The 12,897-nt window shown below is 38.6% G+C and overlaps 1 protein-coding gene across 2 annotated transcripts in view; it reads left to right on the top strand.

Annotated features, from left to right (window-relative positions):
* The first annotated feature begins 5,111 nt into the window (after positions 1-5,111).
* The window catches only part of PDK4 (pyruvate dehydrogenase kinase 4), a 22,408-nt gene continuing 14,622 nt past the window's right edge, over positions 5,112-12,897 (top strand). The window contains exons 1-5 of one of the 2 annotated variants that reach the window (XM_034667952.1): positions 5,112-5,480; positions 6,445-6,586; positions 7,870-7,941; positions 10,708-10,722; positions 11,410-11,432. In XM_034667952.1, coding sequence (XP_034523843.1) covers positions 5,351-5,480; positions 6,445-6,586; positions 7,870-7,941; positions 10,708-10,722; positions 11,410-11,432 — 382 coding nt within the window. In that variant the 5' untranslated portion in view covers positions 5,112-5,350. Of the gene's footprint in view, positions 5,481-6,444; positions 6,587-7,869; positions 7,942-8,702; positions 8,888-10,707; positions 10,723-11,409; positions 11,433-12,897 lie in introns of both variants that reach the window. The other variant, XM_002918928.4, reaches the window with a different exon arrangement.

Below are 12,897 nucleotides of genomic sequence, written 5' to 3'. Positions count from 1 at the left end.
CAAAGAATTCCCATTAACAAAGTCCCACATGAAGGAGAAATGGCCAGCCTTAGTGCTTGTCCATCATTGGGGATGGACGGGAAGAGCAAGGCCTCAGTTCAAAATCGCAACGGTGCTGCAGCTGGCCGCAGTCAGCCAGCTGCCTCCTTGTACTAATAGCAGGTATCTCAGTGCATGGCTATGTCATTTATTTTTATCCATCCCCTCATGAGTACACATGTTGTTTTCACATTTTTTTCTTGTTCTTACAGGCAATACTGCAATGAACAATCTCATACGTGTGTCTCTGCACCCTGTTGGTAAAACCCTAGAAGTAGAATGACTAAAACATGTGGTAACATCCTTACAATTTTTACAGATTCTGCCAATTGCCTTCCAAAAAATCTGCCAATTATACACTCCCACAAATAGTATAGGAGAACGCTTATTTCCCCAGGATTTGCCAGCACGAGGAGATGTTATTAGCTTTTTTCATTATTTGCCATCTGACAGAACTATGGTGTAGCATTCTCTTATTACTTTTTATTTTCCTACTCAATCATTAGTTTGAGCGTATTTCCATATGCTCATTACACATTTGTTTTTCTTCTTTCGTTAATTTTTAATTTCCTTTGCTCACCTTCCCTTATTGGTTTTCAACACAAATATCAGACACAATTAAGAAATTTCTGGGGGGGGCGGGGAAGAATGTTCAGCCAGTATGTAGAGCTGAAGCAAAAATTCTTATCTTCCCACCAAAAGTCAAGATGTGTTAGCTTCAGGATCCACCTTTTTTTTTCCCCCCGGATAACACTGAAGCTATAGGTGTCAAAAAAGAAAAATGAACAATTTTGTTTTGGTATTGTTTTAGCAAGGGGGAGAATTTTAGCCTTTAAAAGTGTAAGGAGGCAAAGAATAAAACCAAGGGCTTCTCCAGAAGGAAGTATTGTGCACAGAAAAAAAAAAAAAGTGAGCTAGAGCTGTAGGCTAGTAGGAGAGGGGAGCTTCGTGTAAAGAAATGGGCGAGAGGTTCACCCATCTCTCTTCACTTCTCAGCAATGGTGGAACAGCCTTGAATTCTCACCTTCCCTTCCCCCAGAAACCACCTTGACTACTTCCCCAGTGATTTCTCATTAACTCAAAGTGTTCCCAAACAAACGCATCATTGTGTTCCCCCCTTCAGTCAACCTCCCCTTCCCTCCGGACCCTTTGACTTCCCTGCCTCTATTAATGAAATCACCCCCTCCCAGTAATACAGGCTTAGAACATCACAGAATTTTTTATTTTCATTCTTCCTTCTCAGATGTGACAAGAGCTGGAGAGCCCACCAATAAAATGGTTCTTTTCATTCTCTCTCCCACTGCCCCAACACTTTTCCTTTCTTGTGTGCCTTCGAAATTCTTTTCAATCTTTATAACTCAGATGACATGTCACCTCCTCCAAGGAAGTCTTCCCTGAACCCCCGCCATACACACACACACACACACACACGCACACACACACCTTATAGATATCACATTATTTTTTCTTTAGATTATTTACATGTTTTTCTCCTGTCCTTGAGGACAGCGACTATGCTTTTTTCATCTTTATGTCCCCAGCACCAATCGTAGTGTCTGGTACATAATGGGTGTTCAGTGAAGTTTTATTGCATTGAATTATTCAACTGCTAACAAATTTGAGCTCCAACAGTTCCATGTTGCCTACCTCAGGAATCTCAAAGTCCTCATATCAGCATTTGAATTTTTTATGATATAACCCTAAGCTCCCATCTCCTTCTTCCTTGGGGTACTCCAGATGGCAGCCAGACCAACCTAGCCCTCATTTCTCCACTCCGTCTCCAGCTCCTACATCTGTGCTTTTGCTCAGGCTTCGACAACCTTCCTCACTGTCTACCAATAATTTGCCCAAATCTTGTTTATGTTTCCGAAGTCAGCCCCAAAGCCAGTTACCAGAGGAGGCATTTCCTGATTCCCAGCATAGCCCTTCCTCCAAACATTACTGAGGGTCATTACTATCACCACCAACATGACACATTGATCGAATCTCTTTTATTAACTGTTTTTAAATGCACTTAATTGTAATTTTTTTGTTCTGAGGATTAAATGATAGTCCCGTGAATAAAAAAAATTTTTTTAAATTAGCCATTGTTTTTCATTACCCACTATTAGTCCGAGATAACTGAAAGAAGATGTTTTCACACCAACCAAAGCATCTAGTCCAGCTCCTGGCACCTAGTAGCCTCTAGAAATACCAATTTAAGAAATATCACAGACCAAATGGTGATTTAGGCCTTGCTTTCCCCATCTCTTCACCAGTATGCTTCCATCAATATTCCCTTCTCATTCCCCAAAAGAAGGCTGCTAATTGCCTGTAATTATCACTTTCTCAAAGAGACCTTTCTTGCCTACCAAATCTAAGGTAGCTCCAGGCCATTACCTATAATGCCCAAGAAAGAATGCATCGTGACTATTTTGTTCCCTGCTAAAACAGCCATTTCTTAACTAATCACTTGTCTCTTACATATTTTGTAAATAATTTCTTCAAGTCTGCTGTTAATTTTTTAACTTTAAATATTCTCTATATATATTCTATTACACACACACATACATAAATATATTCGGCAAAATACATACAGACTCTCTCTTACTTCCATCATGGCTTTTGAAGTTCTTGATATATATATATATATATACATTTTTTTAATGCTCCCTTCCAATGTTTCTAGAGGTGAAAAAGTTGAAAGAGCATCTTTTTAAGGGTCTTGAAGCATTCTGTCAAATTAAATATCTCCAGCCCTCTGGCAAAAGTGTCACTGCATTCTTAAAGCTCTACCAGTGGCCTTATGTTATCAGATTCTGCTAGGCAAGCTGGATAGAATTAACTTGATGCTATGTAAGCATACTCTTGAAAATTTCAGGAATCGGGTCCTCAAGCAGGGGTACTTTGATACTCCTCGCTGCTCACCAGCACCAAATCATTTGGTAGTCCTCTCATAAGTTTACCTTTACTTGAATGAATGTACAAATTTGTCCATACCCATTGCCCCCAAATAATAATTCTCTTTGCTTTACTTCCATAGAGACTGGATAACCTCCAAGATCTGTGGTCAGACAGAGAAGAAGTGCCACTGTCTTTCCAGGTCACTCTCTAATCATGGTAATACATAGTGATTTAGCCAACTGTGTAAACAACTTTACCTAGCTATCCTGACCCAGTTATCATAAATGTTGCCAATTATAACAGTTTCCATCATAGAGAAATGACCCTAGAAGAATGCAGTGCCCTGTGAGCGTAATCCGGTACATATTATTGGACGGGATGACATGGAGACAAAAGTTTGGTGACCTCAGTACACACTTAGCACTGAGCCATCTCTGTGAACATCATATGACTTCCCCTGATCTTTAGTCATCCAGCAACACGTAGGGGAGTAGTGCTGGGTAAGCCAAGACAGTACTCAGTGGGGCTTTCCTGAATTAGACCTGCCTGTAATACATCATTTTCCATGGCCTTTCCTCTGCAAATTAAAGAGTGTAATTCTTTATAATATACATTTTTGCCTATTCTAGATCCCACAGATGTGGAAAGAAAAGCAAACACATTCTTTTACTACTGTTCTTAAGATGTAATCCAGGGGGAAAAAGTGCGGTGGATTTTTACCTTAAATTTTTCTTGCTTCATCAGAGAGAGTTTTATTTCATTGTTTGGTTTCTTGTACACATTTTTTTGTTTTGTTTTTCTTTTTTCTTTTTTTTTTCTTGCTTCATCAAGCTGTGCAAATATGTAATAAAGGATTTGGAGTACAAAAATACACATCTTAGGGGTACCTGGGTAACTCACTCAGTTGATCATCCCACTCTTGATTTCAGCTCAGGTCATGATCTGGGGGTGGTGGGATCAAGGTCCATGTCCAGCTTCATCCTGCCTGGAGCCTGCTTAAGATTTTCTCTCTCTCTTCCTCTGCCCCTTGCCCCCACTTGCACACACACTCTCCTTCTCTTTCTCTCTCTAAAACACACACACACACACACACATATATAAATCATAGTGGTATCAAAACCTATCTCCAAGTGTAGATGCAAGTTAGAGCTTCCCCAATGTTTCCACAACTGTTTAAGCTTAAGTAATGATAAAGCAGGGTAGGAATCACAAAGATACACCAGACTTGGTCCCAACTCTGATCTTTTTCAGGGAAAGGGATTCAAAGAGGTCAATACAATAATAAAAATGCTACAATATAATATCCTAAGTGACAAAGACCATATTGGAAGAAGCATGGAGGAGAGGACTTCAGGAAAGATCTCTTGCAGCATATAGTTTGTGCTAGACATTTAAGAGTAGAAAAGAATGTCTTAGACAAAGATTTGGATTAAGGACATACTATACAGGAGGTCAGAGCGAATAAATTCTCTGATGGTAGAAGGCGGCAAGTTAAACTGACAAATTGATCCCTTTATAACTTTGTTTTTAATTAACAGAGTTAAACCTAATGAACGGACTGTATTAATGGAGAAAAACAAATTGATGGCCTTTTATGGCCGCAGGGGGGGAAAAAAGTATTTTGGGAAGTTACTCAAGCCGTAGTCTCACCAAAAGGAACTTCCAGTTCCTGACTTGAACTGTTCGCTCCTGGAGAAAAGACCAGAAGTAGTCTTTACACTAGTTCTTTCTCTCACTGTCCAATGGCAGAGAAGCTCATACTTTTGCATGCAGCTGATTGGCTACTGTAAAAAGCCCGCTCTGCGCAAGAACCAACGACATCCCGGAGCTCAGACTCTTGGAAATAGTTTCTGGTCAGGAATGCGTGACATTGAGACAGTCTCTCCTTGTAAACAAGGACGAGTCTGGGCCGTCCCCCAGCCCACGCGATCCGGGACTCTGTCCCAAGTGGCTGATCTTTAGCCCATATACCTCCAGAAGCCCGCTTCACCTGCCTTTTCACAGCCCCGGGCACTGGTGCCAAGTCTCCCCACCAACAGGACCCCGCGGCCGGGGGGGCGGGGCCCAAAGTTCTTTATCTGAGCTGATAGGCGCAGCCCCAGTTCTGGACTAGTCTCCAAGTCCCAGTGACTCCTCCCCCTTGGAGTGGGGAGGGGCGTGCCGGGAAACAAACAAAACCGCGGGAGGCGACTGGTGGTGGCCACAGGGGGACTTGAGTCTCCAGCCACTCGCGGCTCCTCACATTCACTGCCGGCCTCCTCCACTCGGAAGCACCCCAGAATCTCAGCCCAGATCGGGTGCACGAGCCAGCCCACCTGCCCTCACTACCCAAACGCGCACCGCCCCCATCTGGGTCCCAGGTTCTGCTTTTCTCAGCCTTCGTCCCTCAAGCCAGCCCCAGCGCTTGCCAGCCAGGGTGGGCATCAAGATGAAGGCGGCCCGCTTCGTGATGCGCAGCACCGGCTCACTGAGCAGCGCCAGCCTGGTGCCCCGCGAGGTTGAGCATTTTTCACGCTACAGCCCGTCCCCACTATCCATGAAGCAGCTCCTGGACTTTGGTGAGCTGGGAAGTAGGGCCGGGTTGGGGCGCTGGGGTTGGGGAGCTTCCTTAACTTTCAGCCCTTGTGCAGGGAGAGCAGAGCTCATTGCTTAAAATAGCTGGAGTCTACTATCCTGCTGAAACCTGGAGCCTCGACGCCAGTGCGCCTTGTGCTTTCTTAGATCTTATTTCTGACAGTTTGTGCCTACAGGTCAAGGCCACTTGCTGACCCACTGATGCTGGATGGTTTGAGCTCATCTTTCCGTCCAAAGCTTCCAGTCAAAATACTTTTTGCTTTGCGGCACCATTTAACAATGAATTAAAAAACTTTATCCTCTCCTTCACAGCATAATACTTTTGGGGGAGGATTCCTAATGTTATAAAATAGCTTCATATTAATTCAGATTTTATCCCTTAGCCACCTTCCACCTGTTCACAGGGTATATACATCTCTCTGCATTGCTAACAGATTTGTCTCTTTACCATTATGGTTTTCCGTATATTTGCATTACTGCCAAAAATGTTTACAAACTCCTGCAGTGATCTTACAAGGAAAACTTCAAGGATTTAAACGTGGTATTATTTATCACTAATGTGGGAACATCATAACTCCTACCCACCCTGTTATCCCTTTACTCCAATTTCATATCTAGAACTCTCTGAACAATGTTGGGTTGACACTGTGGTGTTGACTGAGCTATGGGATAGTCTGACTTCACGGAAGTGAATCCTCTTCCAAAAAAAGAAAACAATAATTCTCATAATGGCCTTTTTTTTTTTTTTACAAAGAAAGCAAAGAAAAAAAAAACAATGAAAAAGGAGATAACTTACTTCTTCTTAGTACAAACAGTAACCCAACTGAGGGTGAAACTATAAGTTTATGATATGTGTGTGTGTGTTCAGTATTGTATAGTTAATGCTATTCAAATGTATCATTTAGAGCTACTTTTTTCCCGAAACTAAACAAATGTTATTTATTACAGGTTCAGAAAATGCATGTGAAAGAACTTCTTTTGCATTTTTGAGACAAGAATTGCCTGTGAGGCTAGCCAATATCCTGAAGGAAATTGATATCCTCCCTGATCGATTAGTCAAGACTTCTTCAGTGCAATTAGTTAAAAGCTGGTAAGTGGTGAATCATTCTGAAACAGTCTCTATTTTTAAGACACGTATCTGAGTATGAATTCTTATAATACATTAACATCATAATTGGTAAACAGGTGGTCTGAACAGTAAACATTTTTGAAAGATGTAAAGATGTTTTTAGTAATTTAGGGTAAGTTATCATAAGAGCAGTTATAAAGCTATAAACAGACATCTTGTCCTGAGAAAGTACATATTTTCACAATATAATTGTATTTTAAATAATAAAAGACAGAGTTTGATATTGCACACGGAATCCTACCCTAGAAATATACAGAAGGACTACTATTTGGAGGGTCTAATCTTTGTTACTTACAAACCAATAATCAGCAGGCTTTCGGTTCAAATCCTGCCTCTGCCTCTTCCTAGTTTTTGGGGAATTTCTTGGCAAGTATCTTAAATTCTCCATGCCTCAATTCCCCCATCTGTTACTGAGGAAAATAAAGTATATGCTTCAAAGGGTTATGTGAGTGAAATTAAATGAGCTAATCCATAAAAAAAGTACTTGCAAGAGTACCTGGCACTCAGCCAGCACTTAATAATTGTCAGTTATTATCACCTCATTTTACAGATAAGGGTACTGAGGCTTAGAGAAGGTAGATCACCCAAAGTAACAGATTTTCAGAGGATAGGACCACGGTACCCCTGAGGCAGATATACACCAGAGCCTCACCCTAATCCACTGACTACACAGCTTTTTGTTTATTGATTTAAGAAATATATATATATATTAAAAATACTGTAAATATGTATTGTACAATTACATATATTATAAATATAAATATACAATATATATTATAACTATAAGTATTATAGTTATATAAATATAAATATTGTATATTATAAATATTATAAATATATATATTATTAAACAATTACAATCTGAAATACATCATCCATAGTATTTACTGCTGCTTTCACAACTTCTACTCACCTATGAATGAATATAGTAGGAAAAAATAGGAAGCCTTCCTTAAAAAATTGTATCTAAGTATTATAAAAAAAGAAAACATTTGCCAGATAAAACAAAAAACTGACTACTGATCTGTAATGATTAAAGAAATATAAATTTTAAATAGCAAAGCTGAGGGTTAAGGTCATAGTTTCCTTGTTTTGTTTTTTAGATACAGTGTTTTCCAGGTGTTTTAAAGGAAAGTTTCAATTTTAAACATTATACTTTCTCTTTTCCATCATTTTGAAATGATTTAGCCTCTTGTATCTGACTATTCAATTTTAAAACTTAAAGCACACCTGTCACTTTACAGGTATATCCAGAGCCTGATGGATTTGGTGGAATTCCATGAGAAAAGCCCAGAGGACCAGAAAGCATTATCAGAGTAAGTTCTATGCATTAGAATACATGTCTAAAACTTTGACTATTTCCAGACATACTCCGAAGATGTTTTTTTAGACATAAATTAAAGGAGCTACAACTCTGAATAACAAGTAACCTCCCCCTTACAAATGACAAGTTTTGACTTGTTGGTTTTTTAAAAGTGATAAGGAAGGATAGCATTGAAAATGATGCTTAGTATGAACAAGTGTGGGGAACTTATTATTAAGGAAATCTATTTTTATTATAAATTTAGTCTGATGATTAGCTTCATAGGTGGATTTACTATAACATAATATTACTATATGTCATTGTCACTGGAGATTGAACATTTTCTTTCAGAGTAACCGATAGTTTCTGGCTATAAGAATAGGAAAGAAGAAACTTTTTATAAATCCGAGAAGAAATCTTGAGGGTTTTTTCCACAATGGCACTCTAGAATTCTCTTTAATATTAATTCTTTTTAATTATTATTTTTTAAAAAGGAGGCTTAATGAATTCTTAGAATGAATTCACCCGTTAGGAAGCTGGTATTTTTACGTAAAGCTAGAAACAAAATAAATCTTTTTGTGATACTGTCTCCTCTATTGTAGTTGAGGAATCTCTAGTGAGAACCTTCATAAAGCTTCATCCAAACATTTTATCATTTGATTTCCTTAGATGGGTACTTAAAAATGGCTTTAGCCCTCTTTGAAGTAGTCTAAGGGATATAAGTGAATGAAACTTACTGGAACTTTCAGTAACTATAAATGTGTTTTGGCTTAGTTTTGTAGATACGCTCATCAAAGTTCGAAATAGACACCACAATGTAGTTCCAACCATGGCACAAGGAATCATCGAATATAAAGATGGCTGCACAGTTGACCCAGTCACCAATCAAAATCTCCAGTATTTCTTGGATCGATTTTACATGAACCGTATTTCTACGCGGATGCTGATGAACCAGCATAGTAAGTTAGCTCATCATGGTCATGACACACTGAGAAGGGTGTAGAACATAAGCCATACCCCAACCAGAGGTTTCATTATTCAGGGGGCTCACATTCTTTTTCAGTGGTAGTTTTAATTACGATTATCCTGCTTTTTATAACAACATCCTTCATTTTTATTTTTTAACAGTTCTTATATTTAGTGACTCACAGACAGGAAACCCAACTCACATTTGGAAGCATTGATCCAAACTGTGATGTGGCAGCCGTGGTCCAAGGTAATTTCTAGATTTTTGCATTTCCCTTACTGAAAATGTACACTGTGTGCTTGACATACCTATAGATGAGGTGACTTTGTGAATAAATTTATATTCGGAGTGTTCCGTTTATAGTTTTATAAATACTGTCATGAAGTTCCTTCACTTTTGAGAGTTGGGGTTTAAACATTCATTAATAACATAAAAATCCAGACATTAATGGGTAATGTGCCATATTCTTATATATTGTATTCAATCTCTGAAGTGTGCATATTCCTATTGGCACAGCTAAAACTTCAACACTGTCTTAATTTTTTATTCAATAAAATATTAAAGAGGTATTTTTTCATATATATATATATATACACACATATATATAATCCTGNTATATATACACATATATATAATCCTGTACTCTAATGAATATTCTAGATTAAGGTTAGTACACACACTGAAGATCATGTGAAAATTTCACTTGGCATAAATTCATTTCATCATTAAGAAAAAAACCTTCTATTCCAGATGCCTTTGAGTGTTCAAAGATGCTTTGTGACCAGTATTATTTAACATCTCCAGAATTAAAGCTCACACAAGTGAATGGTAAGCTACAAATAAAACATATTTTAATCTATGGGAAATTCACTGTTCTCCCAGTATGATTACTTCTTGTAAACACAAAGCAACTTCTGTGTGCCTTTTCTCCCTTCTGAACTTGTCTAGAATTTGTACGGTTCTTTTTTGAAGCCGAAGTTCTCTTCATCTCAATTGGAAAGTTCCAGTTGAGCGTATTCAGTTGCTAATGATGATTCATAAAGAGGAATGGTTTGAATAAATACATTAGGATTTAGAGTAGCAATCTTGCAGAATATGGGGGTCAGGGATGCCAGAAGTAGGAGGAACCACTTGGTAGTAGGAACATCCTCCTGGAGAAGTTACTCATAAGACCTGGAAACAAAAACACTTTAAATTGTATTGTAAGAAATAAGCCAGTCATGGGACAAATACTGTGGGATTCCGCTTATCAGAAGTATGTAAAATGTTAAATTCAGAGAGGCAGAAAGTAGAATGGTGGTTGCTGGGGTCTGGGGGCTGGGGTAAATAGGGAGTTGCTGTTTAATGGGTATAAAATTTCAATTATGCAAGATGAGTAAGTTCTAGAAATCCACTGTACAACATGATGCCTACAGCTAAGAATACTATATTGTACACTTAGAAATTTAAGAAGGTAGGTCTCATGTTAAATGTTCTTTTAAAAATGTCTTTAAATTACAAAAAAAAATGTTTAATTGCACTGTAAGTAAACACCACAGTTTTGGAAACAGAGCATACTTCAGTGGCTTCACCTCTAGGGTACCCCACGTTCAAGTGATAATATGATGAGTGCAAGACACTGTTCTTTTTTTTTTTTTTAATTTATTTATTCGACAGAGATAGAGACAGCCAGCGAGAGAGGGAACACAAGCAGGGGGAGTGGGAGAGGAAAAAGCAGGCTCATAGCGGTGGAGCCTGATGTGGGGCTCGATCCCCTAACACCGGGATCACGCCCTGAGCCGAAGGCAGATGCTTAACCACTGTGCCACCCAGGCGCCCCAAGACACTGTTCTTATCTTATCCCATAGTGCCTCTCAGAGCAGGACAGTTAAAATTAAGTTGCTCAAATTAAAAGTACCCTAACTCATGGACTGGGGATATGTACACATAATTGATTGCTAAATTAAAAATAGGAATACAAATAAAGATTGAAAAATATCTCTAAGCATTAACAGCAGTGTTGCATAATACGTGTAGATAAACTGCTTGAACTGTTTGATAAAATAAAGAGGGAATTGTGCCAGACCTTCTGTTTTCTGATTCAAACTTTGCCAAGGCCTGGGACACCAAAGAATAATACTTTTATTTTTCTTCTCAAACAGTATTATGAGGTTTTTGTTTCTCTGTTTTCTTTTGCCTCTCGGTGAAATGTAAGCATATTTAGCCTGTAAGATTTAGTGTTTGGGTGAGAATAATCAAAAGAATCATCAAATGTGTTATTTTCCCATAAAATATGAAAATTATAGCTAATATTAATTTCAGTATTATACTACGGACACATGAATTTTTTTCTTCTTCCTTAAAATGTATATGATTTTAACTCTGAAGTAGCCCAGTATGAAATTTTTGAAAGCAGAAACAAATAATCCACATAATCTAATTTATAGCACCCTTGTCATGCACTTCATCTGATCTTATACATTTGTAGAGAAATGCAAAAATTAATCACAGAGCACAAGGCAGCAACTGTAATAGCATTTTGAAAATAAGCCAGTTGTGTTTACTGTTAAAGAGGGAAGATCCTAGGGTAGAATTTCAGAGTAAAGGAAGATGGAGAGTATTCTAATTTTGGGAATAGGGAGTCTATTTTGTTTTGTTTTAATGAAATACTTGTTTACCAGTTCTAAATGAGTTTAATTTTTTTCTAGGAAAATCTCCAGGCCAACCAATTCACATTGTGTATGTACCTTCTCACCTTCATCATATGCTCTTTGAACTATTCAAGGTATGACACTTCACAATACTTGCAATTTTGCTTTGTTTTTAATTCACAGGTTACATTTTTATTTCCTTTATCATTTCCCACTAAGTGGGAGCCTCACTATCTTCTCCCAAACATTCTTCAGGGCTCCTAACAGAAAGAAGCTACAGTTAGTGCTGGAAAGGGCACATGCGGTTCATTAGAGCATCCGCACATATTGGAGAATGCGCAATACGATTCACGATGTCTTAGTGCTCCCTGCTCTTCTTATTTTTTCAGCGTCCAACAAAGCACTAGTCATTCATGCGTATGTTAAAGAAGGTCAGGGGGTGAATGCTTCGGTGAATGGGGCCTTGTTACCTCCACCCCCACAGGATGGTCCAGCTCCAAATCCAGACATTCAGGTCCAGAGTTGTTGCAGGTGGCAGGGCTCCAACCTGAGCCTAGAACGCACTCAGAAGGGAGTCAGTTCCCTCCGTGATCAACTTTAATGTGCATATGAATCATCTGGGGTATTGTTAACATTCTGATTCAGTGGGACTAGGGTGGGGCCTGGGGTTTAGAATTTGTAATAAGCCAACGGGTGATGCTGCTGGTCTACACTCCACACTTTCTACAGCAAGACTGTAGGACAGTGTTTCTCAAACTTCAGTATGCATTGAAATCACCTGGAGGGCTTCTTAAAAGACAGATTCTTAGGCTCTGGCCCAGAGATTTGATTCTGTACGTCTGAGAATTTGCATTTCTAACAAGCTCAACTAGGATGTGAGTGTTACTGGTCTGAGGTAGCCAGGTACCTAGAATCAAATCCTGTCCTGGGTTCTACCAACTGTACTTACACCAAAAAAAAAAAAAAAAAAAAAAAAAAATAGAAAAAACACCTGAAGCTTCGTAACCCTTTCCAGGAGTCTCCTGGAGGAGGAAGACTTAAAAAAATGAAATTTGCCTCTAATTCTGATATAGCTTTTATCAGAACTTACTATTTCCTACCTTATTCTAATGTTAGTGCAATGAGGTATCGATTGTACTTCAGACATCTGATCTATTTTCTTTTACTTCAGCTAATGATTAGAACTTACTATTATATAGAATCCAGAAAGCAGATAATGTACCACAGGGAGGTTAGAGAGGAAAACGGGTGACATAAACCAAAACTTTATCTGTATGAGACTCATCCAGTTGTCTGCAAACTTGTTTGAGTTTCTTCTCTGTTAAAGGACAAAAGATACTTTTTTCATTGATTTCATTTACTTTTAAATTGA

This window comes from Ailuropoda melanoleuca, chromosome 1, assembly GCF_002007445.2.
Source record: "Ailuropoda melanoleuca isolate Jingjing chromosome 1, ASM200744v2, whole genome shotgun sequence".
NCBI lineage: Eukaryota > Metazoa > Chordata > Mammalia > Carnivora > Ursidae > Ailuropoda > Ailuropoda melanoleuca.
The sequence above is the reverse complement of the archived record's forward strand: the minus strand, read 5'-3'. Positions and strand labels throughout refer to the sequence as shown.